The sequence below is a fragment of the Protomyctophum parallelum genome (assembly GCF_964188405.1).
Source record: "Protomyctophum parallelum genome assembly, chromosome: 4".
Classification (NCBI taxonomy): domain Eukaryota; kingdom Metazoa; phylum Chordata; class Actinopteri; order Myctophiformes; family Myctophidae; genus Protomyctophum; species Protomyctophum parallelum.
Window position 1 is genome coordinate 21,434,393 of NC_139700.1, and position 20,602 is coordinate 21,454,994.

Here is a 20,602-nt window from a genome sequence, read left to right on the forward strand (position 1 = left end):
ATGAGAGGTGGCAGATGTCTGAGGAATTGGCAGATCAAGTTCTCAAAGTAGTCTCTTTTAAGGCTATATTTACACCAGCTTTATCCACTCTATACTATATTCTAAAGCAGGGGTTCTCAACGTTTTTGCCTGGGGACCCCCAAAAATGCTTTGGCCATGTCTCACGACCCCCTCCCCACCACCAATACAAATTGACCACTAATAACCTTAATAATAGAGAAAATACATCATAAATAAATACCGAAACCAGATTCATTAAAGAAATTTTATGCATGCACTACTATATGTAAACTCTAAATTTCCATTTCCTGCCATTCTGTTGCAAAAAACAGATAAAATAAAATAAAAACTTTATAATTTGGGGACCCCCCCAAAATAATTTCGGGACCCGGCCCTGTCACCCCATGTTGAGAACCCCTGTTCTAAAGTGCTGTAGGGTTAGTATACCCCAGAGCCATCTGTGGAGGGCAGCATTGCACACATTGTGTACAGCCTGCCGAACAGGAAAGATAACATCGCGTCACTGTCACCAGACTTTTCAGGAAACCAAAAGAACTTAAGACAGTGCTATCTTCTCCCAAGCTCGACTTTTTGCAAATGAAATGCGACATCAAATGGATCAAATCACCTTTGCATTTTTAAGTGTGTTGCTTTTCTCCAGCTGCTTAGCGTTACCACCAAATTTTGTACTACTTTTCGCTGACGATTTGGGATTTGGAGATTTGGGCTGCTATGGACATCCGACTTCACTGACTCCCAATCTGGACCGCCTGGCAGCCGAGGGACTCCGTTTCACTGACTTCTACAGCACCTGTGGAGCCTGCAGCCCGTCCAGGTAGCTATAGTGACCCAAGTCACCAAACCATGACAGTGACAATGCAGTCACTCAGTGCACTCATGACTGAATCAGAATTTATTGTCACACATCACAACACATTCCCTTGACTCCTTCAAAACCGCTCTCAAAGGGCACCTACGGATGGCTGCAATTCGAAACTGGCCTCTGTAAAATCTGAATCCCCCCCACCCCACCCCCCATTTCCCCTCACTGTATAATGTATCTTTTCCCTTTTTTGCTTCCTATATGATGAATTCCTGTTCTGTTCTTTAGCTACATAGAAATGTCTATTTGTATGTCTCTAAATGTTTGTATGTCTCTAAATGTTTTGATGAATTGAACAATGTGGACCCTGTTGTAAACAAGTGTAGCCTAATGCTTAATTGGGTCGTCCACTCACAGTTAACAGTCTTTGTATTGAGTTTGTGCTTAAAATGTACTGTAAATTCTACAAACTGTTAATAAATATTTCAATCAATCAATCAAACAGTCACTAGCCTAATATTTAGACTCGTAGATCGATTGACATTTTTAATCTATGACATCTCGTAGATTAAAAATGTCAGAATCGATAAATACATTATCTACGAGACGAGAGTCTAAATATTAGGCTAATCACGACACCATTACAGATGTAAACTCGAAAAAGGGCACAGGTCTCCACCAGGAGGATAGGAGTGTGTGTGATGTTTGGCAAAATGTTTAGGAGTAGGCTACTATATAAACATGTTTTTTTGTTTGTTTGTTTCTTGCAACAATTTTCTTCATTTTGTTGAGGAAATGCAGAGCCAGATCACTCATAGCATCTCTGAGGATAGAATTATTCTGGATGAGCAGGACATGTGCAGCCTTTTGTACAAAACGGGCTACTCCTGAAAACTTTAAAAGGACATTTTAGCATCAGTGTAGAATATAATCTGAGAAATCCAACAGGCTCTTGATCACATGACTACAGAGATCGTGTGTACCGATTTGCGTGAGATTTGGTCTGAAATATGTGCGACTAACATAAATAATGTGTTTTGCAGAAATCGGCCTCATGGTGGCGCTATAACCAGCAGATGTGGAGGGATGCAAGGAAAATGTTTTTCCATGGCCTCTGGCTCTAGGGAGTGCGCATGTACATAAATTGTGATGCAGTTATAGGTAAAAACCAAGGGGCCAGCTAGCCGCAATTTGCAACTCTAGATTTTTTTATAATGGGATGAATCTAGAGTTGCAATACCCTCCATTGACTCCCCACTCATCTTTTTTGGTTTGCGTTCTGCTTGTCTTAAACGACGTTAAACTCACCAACATTGAAGCTGTAGTCCAAGCTTGAATTATCCTCTTTCAATCTGCCGAGCTTGTTTTTCATAAAAATCCACCGTAGAGATGTTTTGAGCTACTTTCTGTCAAGACATCCTCTGCAAGTGATTCTTTTTCAAGTGTTGCAGTTTGGAAGCACGGGTCGCGCTGCTGCCTCCTGCATTATGTGCAAATTCGAAACAGGTGGAACGCAGGGCCGTTCAGTGACGTACGACGAGTGCTTCCAAACTCCAGCACTTAGAAAAAGAATCACTTGCAGAGGATGTCTTGACAGAAAGTAGCTCATAACATCTCTTATGAAAAACAAGCTTGGCAGATTGAAAGAGGATAATTCAAGCTTGGACTACAGCTGCAATGTTGGTGAGTTTAACGTCGTTTAAGACAAGCAGAACGCAAACCAAAAAAGATGAGTGGGGAGTCAATGGAGGGTATTGCAACTCTAGATTCATCCCATTATAAAAAAATCTAGAGTTGCAAATTGCGGCTAGGAGCCAGCTAGGCACTCCAATGTTGAAGCGCTGGGCCCTAGTGGTAAGAGGAAGGACTGCAGGCAGACCCGTGGATTCATGATAAGGAAACCCCGTGCAGCTGAGCTTTAACATTGAGCGCTCGGTTGCACTTCCGCATTTGACCTCCAAATTTTGGAGGTCAAATGCGAAAATGCGCCCAAAAAGGCAGAAATAGACGGTCCCTCCGTGTGCTTCAAAACGCCACTGAGCAACTTCCACTGACATGAATAGCGGAGGGGACGGAGCTTCGCGCCAGATCAGTCTCTATCCTTTTAATACTCTATGGTAAAAACAGGAATTGGCCTGTTATAGTGCCACCGTGAGGCTGATTTGGGAAAAGAATAGTGGCATGTCGTCCTAAATGTGCGTGTATAATTTCATGGAAATTGGACACTGTTTGTGATTTGTGGCATTTTGTTCGAAACGGACCAATCATGTGAGCTTTGGAAGCCAATCTTAGCCAATCAGAATGGAAGATGGGAAATTGTGCAGATCTGTGTTGATCACATGACTATGTTGTTCAAATAATTATTTTATGTATTTGGCATATCTCTGGTCCATAGCTCTAATGCGTTGCAACGCATTAGAGCTATGGACCAGAGCTATAAGAGCTAATTACTCAATTGTAATGAATTTATAGAGTCCATGCAAATGACTTCAGACTCCAAATAAAGGGGTTTAACCACGTCTCAAGCCAAGCATCTCGGACAGTTAATAATAATAATAATAAAACTTTATTTGTATAGCACCTTTCATGACATGAAATGCAGCTCAAAGTGCTTTACAGAACAATGGAGAATAAAAGAAAAGCAAGGCAACGACATTAAAAAACAAGCAGTAATGCAGTACAGTGAGGACATGAAAAATAAAAAATAAAAGATCAATTAAAGGCAATGTTGTAGAAGTGGGTCTTGAGCTGAGCTTTAAAAATGTCTACAGAGGCTGCCTGACGAAGGTACAGTGGGAGCTTTTTCCATGCCGACGGCCCGTAGAAGCAAAAAGCTGCTTCCCCGTATTTTTTAGTTGCCATTTTTTTGGGCAAAGCGAGCAGGCCGGCGGTGGAAGACCTTAGGGGGCGGTTTGGGACATATTTAGGTAGGCAGTCATGTAGGTAGGAAGGTGCGAGACCATTGAGAGCTTTATAGACAAGTAGAAGAATTTTAAAATCAATCCTAAAAACAACCGGAAGCCAGTGCAGTGATGCCAAAACTGGAGTAATATGTTCTCTCATCTTAGTTCTAGTTAAAACTCTGGCTGCTGCATTTTGGACAAGTTGTAATCTGTCAGTTGTTTTCTTAGGCAGTCCTGAAAAAAGTGCACTGCAGTAATCAAGCCGAGAAAAAACAAAAAAGCCTTTTTGAGCGCCGGTGCTGGTGCTAACCGCTCCAAGGAAGGGCTTGTATGTCTGTTTGGAGTATGTTTGTAGTACGACCTATTGACCCCGGCCTGCAGATTATTGGGGTCGCATTTGGGTCACACACTCTTGAGCAGCCGGGCCATTCACACTGAGCAGTCAGCTAATTGGGGATGTTGCATAAATTGCGGACACACACACACACACACACACACACACACGCTGTCACGGGGCAGCCCGTGCCCTATATATTTTGTACAAATGACATTGTCATTATTCCACACAATGATTGCAAGAGGTTTAAATATGTTTATATTTGTATTGACACTGAGGTTGCATTATTTGTCACCTGTCCCCCCTCTGCAGGGCTGGCACTCCTCTCTAGATTGGAGGGTGCCAAGTACTGTGGAGGAGGAGGGGTGTTTGTTCCTTTTATGTTGCATATTTCATTGTATTATGTTGTCTTAGTAAATGAAATGTAGTTGATTGTATATTCCTCTAAAAGATAGTGTGAAAGATTACTCGTAGGCTTTAGTTAGCCGTGTGGTGAGTTAATTATCACTTACTAATGGTTTGCCCCACCTGTTTAAGAGCAGGATTGCTGCAGGTGGAGGCAGTTCAGTCTCACTTGAGGCTAGTCGTGAAAGAGCAACAGGTTAGAACTGTGAGCCAGGTCCTTATCGTGCAGGAGGCATTTAAGCTTGTAACAGTTGCTGTTTGTTACTTTCTTAAGTGTTAATGTTGTTTCCTGTATGTGGAACGTTATTTTGGCCAGTAGTTATTATTTATTTTTGTATTTGCCCTGTCTAAAGACACCTTTGGAGGTCAATAAAATGCCTGAAACATGTTTGTGGACCTGTCTACCTCCGACCATCGGCTGGCATTATCACACACACACACACACACACACACACACACACACACACACACACACACACACACACACACACACACACACACACACACACACACACACACACACACACAGTCTGCACAATACATATTTGACCTGATGAGAATATTACTATAAATCAAGCTTGCATGTTGCCTTTCAGGGCGTCTTTGTTGACAGGGCGCTACCATACCCGTTCGGGTATCTACCCAGGAGTCTTTTACCCAGATTCTATTGGGGGTCTGCCACTGAATGAGACCACAATCGCGGAGATGTTGAAGCCTCTTGGCTACGCCACGGCTGCCGTGGGGAAGTGGCATCTGGGATATGGGGCTAATGGCACGTACCTGCCTACCCGTCAGGGCTTTGACCAGTACCTTGGGATCCCCTACTCTCATGATCAGGTCAGTGTCATAACATAATCATTGCCGCATTTGGAAAAAAAATAATGAACTAAACAACGCTATCACAGCATATGATACATAGAACAAAGGTCAAATATATGAGGTCTTTAAAGTCTGGTCGGTAATTAAAGACCTTTGTCATGCAATTCTGGGAAAGTATATATTTTCTTTCTTTTAATTATTTCCCCCATACTCCTTCCTCAGGGACCCTGTCATAACCTGACTTGTTTCCCCCCTGATGTTAAGTGTTTTGGATTCTGTAACAAAGACACAGTGACCGTCCCACTGATGCACAACAAGTCCATCATACAGCAGCCAGTCCACTTCCTGGACCTGGAGAGGGCTTACAGTGACTTTGCTACGGCCTTCATCGCTGCTTCAGCCCAGAAGAAGCAACCCTTCTTCCTCTATTATCCTAACCACGTAAGCATCAGGGGCAAACTGAAGCCTCATTTAAACACTACCAAGTTGTCACTTCTCGACCAAGAAAACTGATCTACAAGCTCACAATGTTGTTAGTAGGGCTGGTGAAATGACTTCAAACCTTTTCCGTGTTCAAACTTTATTTTTAATATAGTGAAAATAACCAATCTACACAACGTGTTGCATCAATATTGGATATTTGTGCATGCCTCCATTGTACAATAAATTATAATAGTGATTATTATTATAATAGTGATTATTATGATAGTTGTTAATCAGACAATTTAGTCAATTATAAAAAAAGATCTATTCACATTTTTTTGTAGATTCCTTAATATATAAACATTTTATTTATTACAAAAACCTTGCTTCTCGATTTTTCGGTTATAAGTCGGTTATTGGTTCTAAATTTAGATTTAGATATATTTCTGCGTAATTGCCCGGCCCTGTACTTAGACTGAATGTACAGTACACTCGTAATAGTAATAGTAATTAGTTTGTTCCTTTACACAAAGTATTGAAATGATAGTCTTGACTTGTTTACACAATCACTTCCTCAGTCATGGAAGAGATTGTGCTTAGAAATCCTACGATGAGATCCAAATAGCTTTATACTGGATATATTTGATCATTCAGTTTCAGCTGGAGCTGGTGGCCTTGATATTTTGTCTAATGAATGTATTTAAAAGTTTTGTTTTTCAGTTTCTATCCCAAGTGACATTTTAAACTTTCTTCCAACCTCGTCCAGCACACACACTACCCCCAGTATGCAGGTCCAGAGACGGCATATCTGTCTCCGAGGGGCCCCTATGGAGATGCTCTGATGGAGTTAGACAGTACTGTGGGAAACATCCTTTCCACCCTGGAGAAAACGGGGCAGATTAACAACACTCTGGTTTTCTTTACCTCTGATAATGGGTGGGTTGGTGCCCCTGTTCTAAATCGGTACTCTCTTCTGATTAACTGAAATTGACAACACACCTGAACATATATTTTTGAGGGGCGCTATCCCCTCCTATATGTCCAGCTGTTAGTGTGCATGTAAACACAAACATTAAAATGCCATTGATAATGAATGACCAGTTTTGAGTGTTTGTGTAAACACAAACATTGCGTAAACACAAACATTGAAGAAGAAGGTGAAGACGCAAATTCTGATTGGCCGGAATGAGATGATTTATGAATTATGATGATGTATGATGATAAAAGCCCCTTCACACAGGTGTGATGTTTGAGGGGCGCTACCTCCTCCTATATAGAGCTATTTGCCATTGACAATGAAAGGAGAAATTAGGTCAAATGTCTCCGCCAAATATGACGTAAATTTGTGGCGACACAAACATTAAATGCCATTGACAATGAAGGGAAAATGTATGTTGTATGTAGACGAGCAAATCGGCTAACCAATCACATGAATTCAGTTGTTCATGAGATGATGTATGATGATGTATAATGATAAGAACGCCCCTCACTTCACACAGGTGTGATTTTCTTTTGTTTATTGGCAACGGGGAAAGCCCTGTTACTGATCAAACACTATAGCAATGATTACAATCACAATATAGTCATTTTAAACAGAATATATATAATATTAAAAGAGCAGACATTTTAACCTGCTATATAATCTATGTTTATCTTCTAAAAAGGTGTAGGCATCTTATGTCTATGGCGGGTAATACATACTATTTATGGCACTTTGATCTGCCATATTATTACTGATTATGAAATGACATGTTATTCCTCTCTTTGTGTCCAGCCCTTCACTGATGCGTATGTCCCGTGGAGGGAACGCTGGTCCTCTAAAATGTGGGAAGGCCACCACCTATGAGGGCGGCGTACGAGAGCCAGGCATCGCCTTCTGGCCCGGGACGATCAGACCAGGTATCTGTGACTTCTTTTACCTACAGACAGTAGTACACTGTGATTGAACTGGGTATTATCAACAGCCACTGAAGTTTAGGTCCACTGTATTGTGGAGCATCACCCAACCTAAGTTTTCACAATACCTGTAGTTCACTACTTCATCCGAGTGCAGTTTGATTCACAAAACAAGGTTTGGTTAATGCAGTTCGACCAGAACACTCATACTGTAGTTGAATTCTGATCTTCTGTGGCCTTGCATCATAATAGTACTTAGTACCTACGGTATCTGCAGTTCCAATGCCTGTTGTTTAGTTTCAATCTAGCTTCCCAATATTTGGGCATTATAGGTGAAAAAACTAAAATGCATTGTGAGCTTGTAGATTGACTATTTCTGCTGCATGACACAGTCATCTATATTAACAAGTGAGAACTTGTACCCAACACATGGCAAGAAACCCAAAGCCACAACAGCTATGTCGCTATTGCAACACCCACAACACCATCTTACACACTACACCCACACACACTCACACGGCAGTGACGTCACACACTTACCTTCACAGTGTATATCTATCTCCTCCTATTGCGCCCAACGCCAACACTCGACACCACCCGCCAAACACTGGTCATTGCAGTGCCACCAAAGATGCCTCCCGTCCACACTCACGGCTGCAATGCATTTGTTTACTACAAATATTATCGCCCCAAGCACCCACACCCCCGGAACACTGTTGCCCTTTCACCACGCTAAATTCGCCAGGTCTATGCAAGTGAGCACAAATTACATGTGAGAAAATTCATTCACAAGCCCACAAATGCCATTCAAATGCCATTCAACACACACTACGACTCGCTTACAATTCGCCAACCTGGCAACTACTACCCCGTCTTTTAAGCCACTCCCCTGTGCTGCTCTGATCTCCGAGTCTCCCTGACAGTCCTGTCCGCAGAAAAAAAACAAGGAAGGAGAGGAATCTTCGCCTCACGATTTTGCTTATTCCTTACTCAGCGAATCTCTTAGTTACATCAACATTGTTCTTCCACAGTACTTGGTTTGTACCAAACTATTACAATTACACCGTTCGAATTCGCCATTTCGCCTGCAGAGTACTTTTCATTGCGCACACACACACACACACACACACACACACACACAGGAATAGCCATGCAGCCTATACACGGAGGCAGCGAGACAGGACGTTATAATCTTGAGTTTCATTAAATAACTGTCTTTCTCCGCACCCGCACGTGCGCACACAACATTATTCAACTGAAATGCGTAACGCCAATATTGGGCTAATATAGGTAATATGCTACCAATATGTGGGTAGCCTACAGGGATTTACCCACGGAATGAATATATATATATAATCATCTATACCAGGGCTGCCCACACTTTTTTTTACTTCAGAGCTACTTTCAAAACGACCAGCAAAATAAAACTATCATCCCATTGGTTTTTAATTTTGGTATTTGACTTTGCTACTGATGATTGTACACAACAACAAGTATTGCATTGTGTGTTTGAGCTGACAGGCCCTTTTTGATGTCAATCAATCAAGTCATCTCAGGTCATCTCAAGCGGCAGATGCAAAATTCTTTTTTTATATTAAAATTATATATATTTTTAGGGCCATGTCATGTGGTCTACCTGCAAAGCCTTTGTGATCTATACTGGTAGATCCTGATCTACCTTTTGGGCACCGCTTAACGTCAGATCAGCCGTTTTGTCGGTCAGTGCCAAAAATGCTCCCCGACAGCATAATTGGAGCAAATACCGGGCAGTGTGTATGAGCCATAACGTGTTGACTACACTACACTAATAAGGACACATAATAATAACTAATAACCCATCCGTTAGGGCATTAACATAATAATCGAATAGTCGACTAGTCGACTAGCAAAACACTAGTCGACACTGTTAATTGACATCCGATTATTTGCTAATATTATTTTAAATAATTCTTTTTTTTTTTGCTTTTCTACAGCAGACATGCAGGCATGCAGCTGTGAGCTCGGTTGTTTTGTTGGTAGTTCGCCAACTTCAGTACTAATCCATTCTTGGCTGATTGTTTTCATATCATATACAAGCCTACTGTACGTGGGTTTTGCCGTCACCCTCACTCATGTAGGTGCGGTGGGCGGCGGTGGCACTATAGCAGCATTCAAGACAGATTTTCTTTGGGAAAAGCATATGCGATATGCCTCATAGGCTCATAAGATCAATGGGGACAACTACAGTGTGTAAATACTTTTACTATTGGTGAGTTTATTACTGTAGTTTGTTCAACAAGTTAGATTGGAGACGTGTCGTCGTCGTCCGGTACAGTAAAGTATAGCAGGAGTTCCTCCTCGCTCTGCCCAATATTATCCAGTTTGGTGACAGTCAAACTACAGTAGCTCTTGCCGTGATTTCATGTTTCTTCATGCTTATCCAACAAAAGTCCAGGCGTGCCGTGTGTGGCATTATTAAAAACAAACAGCTATGCCGCACGATCATAGTTCTAATAGTCGCAAAAGACTCGCGATGGAGTTAAGTAGTTGAGCATCTGATTCATAGCCTGGCAGCCTGCTAGCTAGCAAACCTCCTCCTAACTTGTAGCTACTTCTGAAAACCAAAGGAACTGTGGTTGTAACTTATTGTTGAACATTTAGGGTTGTATGAAAAACATCGCATGGTTCATTCCTTCTCCTCCTCCCCGCTTCAGTCTCCACTCTCCAAAACAACAACGTAACATGCTATGCTGCTCCGTAGAACGGTCTTGCGCATCAAAAATAGCAGATCTACAAGCTCACAACGCGTCCATCCATGAGTCATTGTGGACTTGCAACTTTGACTTGAAACAGCTGAGCTAATTTCGGCTAATCAGAGCGGCATTCAGCGTAATCTAGTAAGAGTGGCGACACTCGCGTTGACTCCCACTGTAACAATGGAATGCGGAAGTGCTCATTCTATCTCAATGGGATAGTTTGGAACTATAGCCCATAGGAAGTGTGTCGCCACTCTCTTAGTACTATTCCACACGGCCTGCATTGAGTGCATTCACCGGCTCTGTTTTGCTTCACTCGCTGGCTGTTTCAGAACACGATGTTTTAATGCTTGATTGGATGGAATAAATATCATATTTTACCGCCGACTAATCGACTATAAATCGATTTTGATGGTATTCGAGTCGACTATCAAAAATCACGTTTGGTTAATGCCCTACCATCCGTTACTACATGTGGAGTCAACTCCCGCAATTTCCTTCTTCCCATAGTGCACGGCAAGGTAACTCTGGGATGAGCGGCCGCAAAGCGGCCGCAAAATTCTAGTATACTACAAATTACAAATGGGGGTTAAATGGTTAGGCTGCATTTCTTTCTCATCTAAGTTGGTTTGTTGTCTACTCTGTTTTGCATGCATCCTTCAGGGGTGACCCATGAGTTGGCCAGCACCCTGGATATCCTGCCCACCTTTGCAGGATTGGCAGGAGCCAAACTGCCCCAAGTGCAGCTTGATGGGGTGGATATGACGGATATCCTAGTCAAACATGGAATGGTACTATAGAGGCATCACACTTGTCATTCAACAACATTCATAGTTTAGTTAATATCCAACTAATCAGTTAATTTACTTGCATGTCTTTCTAGAGTAAGAGGGAGTTCATGATGTTCTACCCCATGGATCCCAGTGAAAGATTTGGCATGTTCGCTCTCAGGTTCCGGAATTACAAGGTGCACTTCTTCACATGTGGTATGTAGTATTTCCTATGTCTAAGAGTAAATATTTTGTCCATGTCAAGTCATAAGGCAGGAGGTTTTTGACACATCTTTGCTCATCGTAATATAGGAAGCATCCCAAGCAGTACAACCCCAGACAGAGACTGTGACGCTCCCCTCAAGGCTCACAACCCCCCACTTATTTTTGACCTGGACTCAGACCCTTCTGAGAACTATCCTCTCTCCCTGGTGGGCCGACCAGACCTCCAGTCATTACTGGCCAAGATCCTGAAGGTTAAGGCTGAGTTTGAGTCCTCCATGGTGTTTGGAGAGAGCCAAATACGGAGAGGGGCCGACCCTGCATTGGTGCCCTGCTGCAACCCTCAGTGTAGCCCCAAACCCAGCTGCTGTCAGTGTTAATGAGGCAAAGTGACAAAAAATGCAGATCAAACTGAATGTAGAAGGGAACGTAACAAAGGACACCACTGATGTCACTCAAACAAAAGTATATGAGTGAAATAACAAAAGGTTACGACATGATAATTTTTGTTCATTATGTTGTGATGATGTGTACTCTTGAGTCTTGACTAATGAATTATGTCTAAGGCTATTGAATTGCTTCCTCAGTGAGGACTCAGGAAGATTTTTTACTTTGGTTACATTTATTTTCTAAAGTTAACATTGCCTGGTTTGCCTGGCTTTTACTTGAATATTATATTATATAGCTGTTTTAATATGCCTGGCCTTTACACGATATTAATTATTTCCATTGTTTTTGTCCTTTTGTCCACTGATACTGTGGTCCAGTTGTACTGACAGAATCATCTTCAAGCACTGCAATATCGGTGTACTTGACAATCATATAAAGTTCAGTGTTTAAGTTATTCCAATGGCCCAACAATGATGACCACTGATAAATGATACAGATGGAGACAGACATTTTCGGACATCAAGCATATATTTTATTCATAAGACCAAACCCATGACAAGGCAGAGTGATTAAATTTTTTGTCTTTTTTTTGTCTTTCTTTTTCCTTTGAATTTTACAAGTCCTTGATTTTTTTTAAAGGTAGAAGATAAGATACATTTGTTCCGTCACATGTTGATTTGCTCTAGGTATAATGTGAAGAATCTTGTTTATGTAGCAAATTCGAAAGTTTGGTTTAACTGTTAACGTATGTCTCAGCGGCTGAACAGGACAAGTTGATCCTCGGTTGTTGACTTGTGAAGCTATATGGACAGAATGGTCGTAACTAAGCCGTAACGAGATAGAAAAACGGAAATAAGGACATACGTACAGGTCAGTGATGGGGGTGCACTGTTGGAGCTCAAAGGCGACTATAATTGGCAAGAAGATGAAATAATAGTTTTCTTATGGCAGCCGACAAGGTCACTATTCAGCTCTAACAGCAGACTTGTCAGTACTCTGGTGGGTGTGTCACAGAATAATGATGTGCCCTAAATGTGCTGCTGAAGCCTGTCTGAGTGCTCATGGGCTTTGCGAGAACTCCAAATACCAATGTTCATGGCAGGTGCTGAGGAAATCCTGAAATAAAATTATGGCAGATCACACAAAAAAACTACTTCGTTTTTTCTCTTCATCCCTCTGGGTTATTCGTTTGGTTGTGATGTTTTTGTTTTTGTCACTTCAATTTTACATATTCATTTGTTTCAATAACATACTTAACATAAAGGACACAGCAGTATCATTTTGATTCGCTATTATACTATATATACAGTATATACACAGTACCTAACAGACAGCGATACATTTGTAGATTACACCCTACTGCCCTCTTGTCAAGTTAACCGTCAAAGGAACTGACACCATGGAAATCTCACAGATCTGAGGTTTTGTTCTGTGACTGGTGATTGAAAGCAGCAGCAGAGGATGTGTATCTTAAAAGCGATGACCCTCATCTACCCTGATGCACCTGATATTTGGGGACGTCGTACAAACCTATAGGCTTCCACCTCTGGGGTTCAGTTGACTGTATCCACATACATTTTAAAATCTACCTCTCTCCTCCCTGTAATGTTTATGCTGCAGGCTACAGTATGCTAAAACAACAACCCCTCAAAGAGGTTATCGTATGATTCAATCAAATGTGTAAACATCGAGACCACCATGGAGTTAATGCAAGGAATACATGAGAGAACGTAGCCATCTCTCTCCTAACCTGCAGAGTACTGGTTATATCAAGCATCAACCTCAGAAATGAAAAACAAAGCTTACCCAAGCCCGCTGCACAAGAAATACCACCCTTCTTTCAATGTCATAGACATAGCTGTCATAGACATACAGTAGCTGCTTCATTTCCTTTTTATAAGTCTGATAACCGTAGCCTATATACAGTAAAATCCTTAGTGGTAATTCATTAATCATCAATCATCAATTTTACTGACACATAACTACTACTGGTACTTATCGTCATGACAATCCAGTCATCTATTTCCCCAATTTAATTAGCAAAGTTTAAACAAAACAAAACAAAAAATGGAGACTAGTGGTATCAATGAAAACTACAACTCAAACTTTTGAGTGTTTTTTCTTTTGCTGTGTAGTGTTGCAGGGTGTTTTAATAGTCAGAATCCTGCTAGTATGGCTTCAGATGACCTTTGCTTTCTTGAACCTTGAAGTTACATTGACCGCTGCAAAAGCATACAGTCTATGATCTATATTTATCCTAACTGTATCTGATTACTCATCAAAGCACCTCCTAGGCTATAGTGAAGGTGAGCAACCACAATGCTGCTGCAGTTAAAACAACACATTGCTGTTGTCAACATTCTCCAACAGACTCTTTCTTGCCCTGATTCAAAGGGACTATTTATTCATCAAGAGCCATACGTTATCGTGTTAAACATCATTTATGGTCCTGATTCTGTGAGTGTCAATGCACTCAACCACTGCAAAAATGTGTTGTTGTTTTGCGAATCGTGAGACATATAACACGCACAGTAGCTGTCTTTCCAGATCCATTTAACATCATGATTCATGACTTTTCCACATCGTCCGCAAGCCCTTCTGCCACTGCACTTAAAACCACTTGTGTTCACGCAGAAAAAGAGAGGAAGACTGAGAGCAACAACTCTGTCCATCATCATCTTCCATGGTTTTGTATGAGGCGCCTGTATGTCTCTACTCTCTATACATAATATTTACAACACAGACTTACACAGTCTTGTACGCAACACGGGTAAGGACATTTCACTGTACACAGCATAATCCAGATGTTGCTGTGTGCTCTTCTCTAGTCTTTAACCTGTAGAAATCAAATCAACAAGTTTTGTCGAATGACAAATACATATTTACAGTTCACTAACCACCAACTCATCATCAATTCTGCATCATTCTCTTTAATGGCTGTTGCGCTGCTTGCTGTTCTGTTGCATGTGTGTTCTGGGTGTGTCTGTGTGCAATAATCCTACTAGCCATGCATTCAAAAGTGAAACAGCAGTAGGTATATCATTTTCGTTTTTGTTTGTTTACAAAAAACAGAGGGGGATCTTAACTGATGCTCTGCCTCTTAGTTTTATATAATTGAAAAGAAAAATGAATAAAAGAAACAGGCAGCCCGTCCCCAGAGGACAGACAATAAACAAACAGATAAATAGAAGATGAATGGGAAACACAAAATAATAAAAAAGAGATCCCTGATTGCAGAAGGGATGCACAAGTGTATTTCGCAATGGAGAGAAGACCTGTTCCACTGGCGCCCTCTGGTGGCAAAAACCGATAAGCATACACAAGCAGTGAGCAGGAGGAGGATGGAGGCCGCTGTCATGGCAACAATTCCTACTCCAGGTAGATGTCCTCGGTGGGGCAGGCGTACTCCAGATGCTCCTGGTAGTATTCCTGGAAGGCTCTCCTGGAGACGGGACAGATGCAATGATATTAAGCTCTGATAACAGATCTGCCTCCAGACTCTCCCAGCCAGTCTCTCTTATCAGCAAAACAGATACAGAGTACATTAAGTCCTCCAGTTCCATATCTATCACTTTGTTAATGACATATTTGGCAGCGATGTCCCGTCTCTCTAGCCAAGTGTTTAGTCCTCCTCCAAATGGAGCAGCACATTTTGTTAAAGTGTACTGTAAAATGTAATTCTGTTTGAAACACAGCTAAAGACATGTCTGTTAAATGAAGCCACATATTCATCATAGGTTTATTGTTTAAGATACATGCTGTATTTGTCCATGTCTGTTACTTGACAGACACAGCAGAGGGAGAAAATGATGCCCGCTGCCATCTGTCTCACACCCTAGTTCTGTCTGAGGATAGTGAACCATCAATATATTTAATAATTCAAACCCAATGCGCCTGATTCAGACCAAAGTTAACAAGCTTGCAGTCATTAAGGGCATGGATGGGGACGCATGCACTACACGTGCTCTCTCACACACACACACACACACACACACACACACACACACACACACACACACACACACACACACACACACACACACACACACACACACACTTGATTCATGGACCTTAGCTCAATATTCTTTAATAGCCTTTTGTCTCTTTCTCACTGTGTTCTTCCCCAGTTATATTTTACACACATGAGGCAAGGGTGTGGGTCTGGGATCAATCACTCGGTACATGGGCCACACAGGTGATTGTGGGGAAGGGCTCTGTGGTAGAGTTCTGTTTTCTTGATGCCTTGATTTGAGAAATTTTCATTTCAAATCAGTTCTGTTATCGTCATTCCATGTGCTATTATTCAATTAATAAATAAATAGAAAGTCAAAGAAAAAGAAAAGCTTAAAGATGGAGTGGCGTGATTTTCTTCCCCCCTAAAACATGATCATCCCATATTGTTATGATTACCGGTATACTAGGAGGGAGAGTTCTTTCAAAAAAGTGTACGGAAAGTGTTAAAATTATGTTTTTATGTGGCCACACCCACCAATTAATTAAGTATAGCTGGTTTTCTGTTTTTTTTTAACTGAAGCCCCACCCACAGATGTTGTTGTAGGCTATGTTAAAGGAATTAGGTGAGGTATTTCGATTGGTCAATTTGACTCAAAGCTTTCAGGAAGAAACCAAAAATACACAGGGAAGACATATTTAAATATTCTAACCACACAAGTAATACAAATAAAATAAAAAAATCACAGCAAAGGAATCATTCAAAGGAATAATTAATTTAGGAGACATGCCTAATATTCTATAATAAGGTTCAGGTTGACGAATCTAAATAATGCACAAAATAAAGTGTAAATAAAAGTGGATGAGATGCAATGGTAGAGAAAATAGTAACAGTCACACCATTTTCTATAGTGTAAATTTCCTCTCCCTTTCTTTCCCTTAACATGATAGCTAGCCTAATAACAATACACAAAATATGTTTATATGTCCCTATCTGTGAATCAGTGTAAAAGCCTGTGTATCTCAAGGGTAGCATCATCTCACCCGACACACTCTGCTACACGCCGCATTGACTCCTGGGATACGAACACATGGCAAGCGAATCTGTTCAGCATGGGGTGCTTGGTGATGAAGCCAAAGTAGCTGCAGAGAGAGAGAGAGAGAGAGAGAGGAAATGTGCAATGAGTGAGAAATCTCTGTTCAGTCCAAACTATATAGAGAAAACAGAGAAAATATGCATTTATTCCATGTACCAGTTGTTCTTGGGATGGCATCCACAGAAGGAGATGTTCTTCATCTGGAAGAAGTGACTACATCTATCGTACTGGAGATGCAGAAATATATAAGATGTAAAGAAAAGAGCATTAAGATTTTACCTATTTATTGCAAATTAAATCCCATTCATGGCTCCATTTATCTGAGGCTTCTATTCTATGTGTCAGTCCTTTGCATTGATCCAGTCAATCCTTTATTCTCACCTCATCCAAAGTGTCATAGTCATCATCGTCCAGGCTCATGATCAGCTTGACTCCCTGCATACTTATCTCCAACTCACACAGAGAAGGTGGTCGCACGTGAACTGTCCGCTTCCTGGACATCGCAATCTAACACCCGGAAAAAAAGGTTTGAATTATGTTGTGTGCATTTGCACACGTGCGTGTATGGGTGTGTGCATGTGTGGGGAGTTGAGGGGGGGGGGCACTTGCCTTCTGCATGGCAGCACAGAGGATGCCATTGCCTTGGTGATAAGGTACCTCCACAGAACCCAAGAACTGAACGTTGAATGTTTCAGTCCATGCTGGGTTCCTCTTCATTCCTACAGGAGAGAGACGAGAAACGACATGAGAAGAGATCATCTTCGTAACACAACAAAATATTTACAACTTCTAAAAATGTAAATGGCCTCCGCTCACCTAGCAACTCCTTGGACTGACCAATGACCTCGTGGGCATAGAAAGCAGGGAATATCCCCCTCTCTCCAGTACGCATGTTGTAACCTCTGTACCAGTAGTCATCCTCTTCTTCCTCCACATACAGAGGGTCATCCACGTCCAGTTCTAGCTCATCTGCATGTCTTGGAATGAACCTGCAGACGGAAGCATAGAGACAGACGTGCAATACTATGAAGAGCAGAACAGAATCTGTGCTACATTTCATTTCCAATGATGTCCTCGCATCATGACACGCTAACAAGCTGAGCTGATTTTTGCACTGGGCCAAACTAGGAAATCTTGCAGAGCTTGGGTTTGTTTAATGGGAGGAAGCATCTGTCTGGTTTTGGGTGACTCCCAGTGGACAGCTGTAATGGAACAGCACACATTCACCCAGGAGAATGGAACGGGGGGGGAGGAGGCGCACTGTAGGACCAGAGAAAGGAGACAAAGAAATGACTGAAAATGATTGTGTACTGAAAGAGGAGGGGCATGCTCACATACGCACTCACATGTATGCATGTGCATGGGATAGATACTGTATGTGTATGAACATACAGACGCAGCTAATGCAATGACACACACACACGCGCACACACACACACACACACACACACACACACACACACACACACACACACACACACACACACACACACACACACACACACACACAGTAATGCGACGGTGGTGTCTTGTAAGAATATTATTGGTTCCCCTGCAGAAGCACTGACTAGGGACACAGCTGTAGCTAGGACACGTGCCTTATTCCCTGTTATCATTGGTGATTCACCATGGTCATGTCTCGTACTGCATGCTGTAAAGTGAAAACTATAACTGCCTAGGGACCCATTTTACAAACTCCATTCCTAAAAATCAATTGGTAGTAATTAAAGTGTTCAAGGTTTTGCTTTTAATGAAAATTTACGGTTATAAGAACAGTGACAATTGGGTAGAGGTTGGGATTGTGTAGTTACTGTAGCATGCCATGATGTAATTCCAAAAAATGGCAAGATATCTTCAATAGTTGCTCCATTGATTAGAAATTTCTATTTCAAGACTCACATTGCATGGAGATACAGTTCTCAAGTCACTCTGCACATAAACAAATGCTAACAAAGCAGATTCTACCACTATAACGTAACAAATCCGAGCAGATAAAAAAAGCGACTTCCTGTTGATTTGACTTTTATAATGAATTGGGAAAAAGACCAAGACTGGATCCGCAGATCAGGAAGTTGAGATTTGAATTCTATTGATTTTATTGATTGATTGATTTTTTTTTAAACAATATATTTATTGCATTTCTTTTTTTTTGACAAACGGACAATACAACAAAACGATTGATTGATTTAAATGCTGCAATATGACAGTCAATGAGGAGACAATATCTTGACCATCAATTTCTAATCAACGGAACAACTATTGAAGATATATCGCCAATAGTTGGAGTTACATTATGGCTAAGTAACGCCGGCAGCAAGGGGGGGGGGTATTTAGAGGGGGGCTAATGCCTCGTAGGCACAATCCAAACCTCTACTAAAGTGTCACTGCGCTTTAACCACTTAAACCCCATAGGTTGAGCGGAGTCCCTCAGGGCTCTATGCTTGTGTACCTGTATTTTCTAGTAGGCTATATCAAAGCTTGTCAATCTGCTATTTTCCGCGAATGCTTTCCCCACAATATGGTGTTTAAGTGGTTAAAGCATGTCATCTGTTCCTGTGTTGACATGGTAAATCACTGATAACCATATGTTAACAGAACGGCTTACCTATAGACTGCCCTGTGTGTCTGATCCCTCTCTTCTCCATTGATCGTGCAGGAGAAAAGACCAAAGGACTCTGTGCCTAAACATGTAAGAGATAATGTGATGTTGCAGCAGAACAGCTACAGTATGTTACCTGAAAGGGTAGGGCAACAGATAATGGACAACTTATTTTGCTGTGGTTCAAACACCAATTTCTAAAATGTAGGCCTATAAAGTCCATGAGAATACCAAATCATAGCATATAGGTTCTGTTTTTTCACATTATTTGAATTTCCAGCATTTAAAATTATGTGTTGCTCTGACCTTGCTCTGAAAAACATGTTGAGTAAAAAACATCTCAATTGAAAGCCCAAGAGAATTTGAGAAATGGTAACATAAGCCAGTCTAATCAGCCTTCCAACATTCATTAAATGATGAGTGATGATCATACATGTACTGGAAAGCACAGCCCTCCTGCCAACTCTTGTGTGTGCTTATTACATTACGTTTATTAGCTCATGTATTCATGCATCATCATGGCTGACATCCTAATCTATTCATTTAGAGAGCTCTGAAATGACAGCATTATAAGAAGCATGCTGCTCCGTGCTCACTAATGATTTTCCTTGCTAAAGAAAAAACCCTATAGAGACCTCTCTCGACTTAAGTGGTTATTTTACTGTTGGCACATATGTCGATGATGACAGAGGCTTCCAGTAAAGTGCTGTGTGTCAGTGGCTGTGCGTGGTGACTCACTGGAGGAGCGCGAGGTGCTGTTGACGAAGACGTTGAGGAACTTCTTGGAGAACGGCAGGTCGGCCTCCGGGGAGGAGTCCTCTGAAGAGCTGAGGAGCTCTGAGCGCAGCTCGTCACCACCGCGGCCATAGACCACCTGGCCGGTCCCCAGAGGCTCCTCGTCGCACAGCGTGGACAGCTCACTGTCATCACTCAGAACCGAAGTGCACCTGGGAGGAGACGTGTGGAGACATGTTAGGTACACACATAGCAGACAATAGATCACCACTGGGACAGCAGGACTGCAGCAGCACATCGTTGCTGTCGGGCAGAAAACGTGTATGTCCAAAACGGTTACTTTGGCCAAGAAAATCCAATGAATAGTAGTTAATTTTGAGTCGCAAGTTCATTGTTACTTGTCATTGGGTAAATATTCATATAACCCACAGACAGACTTTTTTTCTTTTTTTGGTCTACAACAGGGGTTCACAAACTGTGGTGCGTGCACCCCTTGT

The 20,602-nt window shown here is 41.6% G+C and overlaps 2 protein-coding genes across 2 annotated transcripts in view; one reads left to right on the plus strand and one right to left on the minus strand.

The window, feature by feature from the left end:
* LOC310857109 (arylsulfatase A-like) lies at positions 1 to 12,466 on the plus strand (the record flags this gene model as incomplete). The annotated part of the gene is made up of 9 exons (XM_083762722.1): positions 1 to 47; positions 662 to 835; positions 5,065 to 5,305; positions 5,510 to 5,728; positions 6,477 to 6,646; positions 7,485 to 7,609; positions 11,005 to 11,132; positions 11,225 to 11,327; positions 11,424 to 12,466. The coding sequence occupies 9 exons, from the start codon at positions 1 to 3 to the stop codon at positions 11,711 to 11,713; spliced, it is 1,497 nt and encodes a 498-aa protein (XP_083618848.1). The 3' UTR covers positions 11,714 to 12,466.
* A 2,609-nt stretch (positions 12,467 to 15,075) lies between these two features.
* Positions 15,076 to 20,602, minus strand: part of mapk8ip2 (mitogen-activated protein kinase 8 interacting protein 2) — a gene marked incomplete at its 5' end in the record, with an annotated part of 39,585 nt that continues 34,058 nt past the window's right edge. Inside the window, 8 exons of the mRNA XM_083763467.1 lie at positions 15,076 to 15,165; positions 16,719 to 16,817; positions 16,928 to 16,998; positions 17,153 to 17,278; positions 17,381 to 17,490; positions 17,588 to 17,760; positions 19,377 to 19,452; positions 20,109 to 20,317. Coding sequence (XP_083619593.1) covers positions 15,093 to 15,165; positions 16,719 to 16,817; positions 16,928 to 16,998; positions 17,153 to 17,278; positions 17,381 to 17,490; positions 17,588 to 17,760; positions 19,377 to 19,452; positions 20,109 to 20,317 — 937 coding nt within the window. The 3' untranslated portion in view covers positions 15,076 to 15,092. The remainder of the gene's footprint in view (positions 15,166 to 16,718; positions 16,818 to 16,927; positions 16,999 to 17,152; positions 17,279 to 17,380; positions 17,491 to 17,587; positions 17,761 to 19,376; positions 19,453 to 20,108; positions 20,318 to 20,602) is intronic.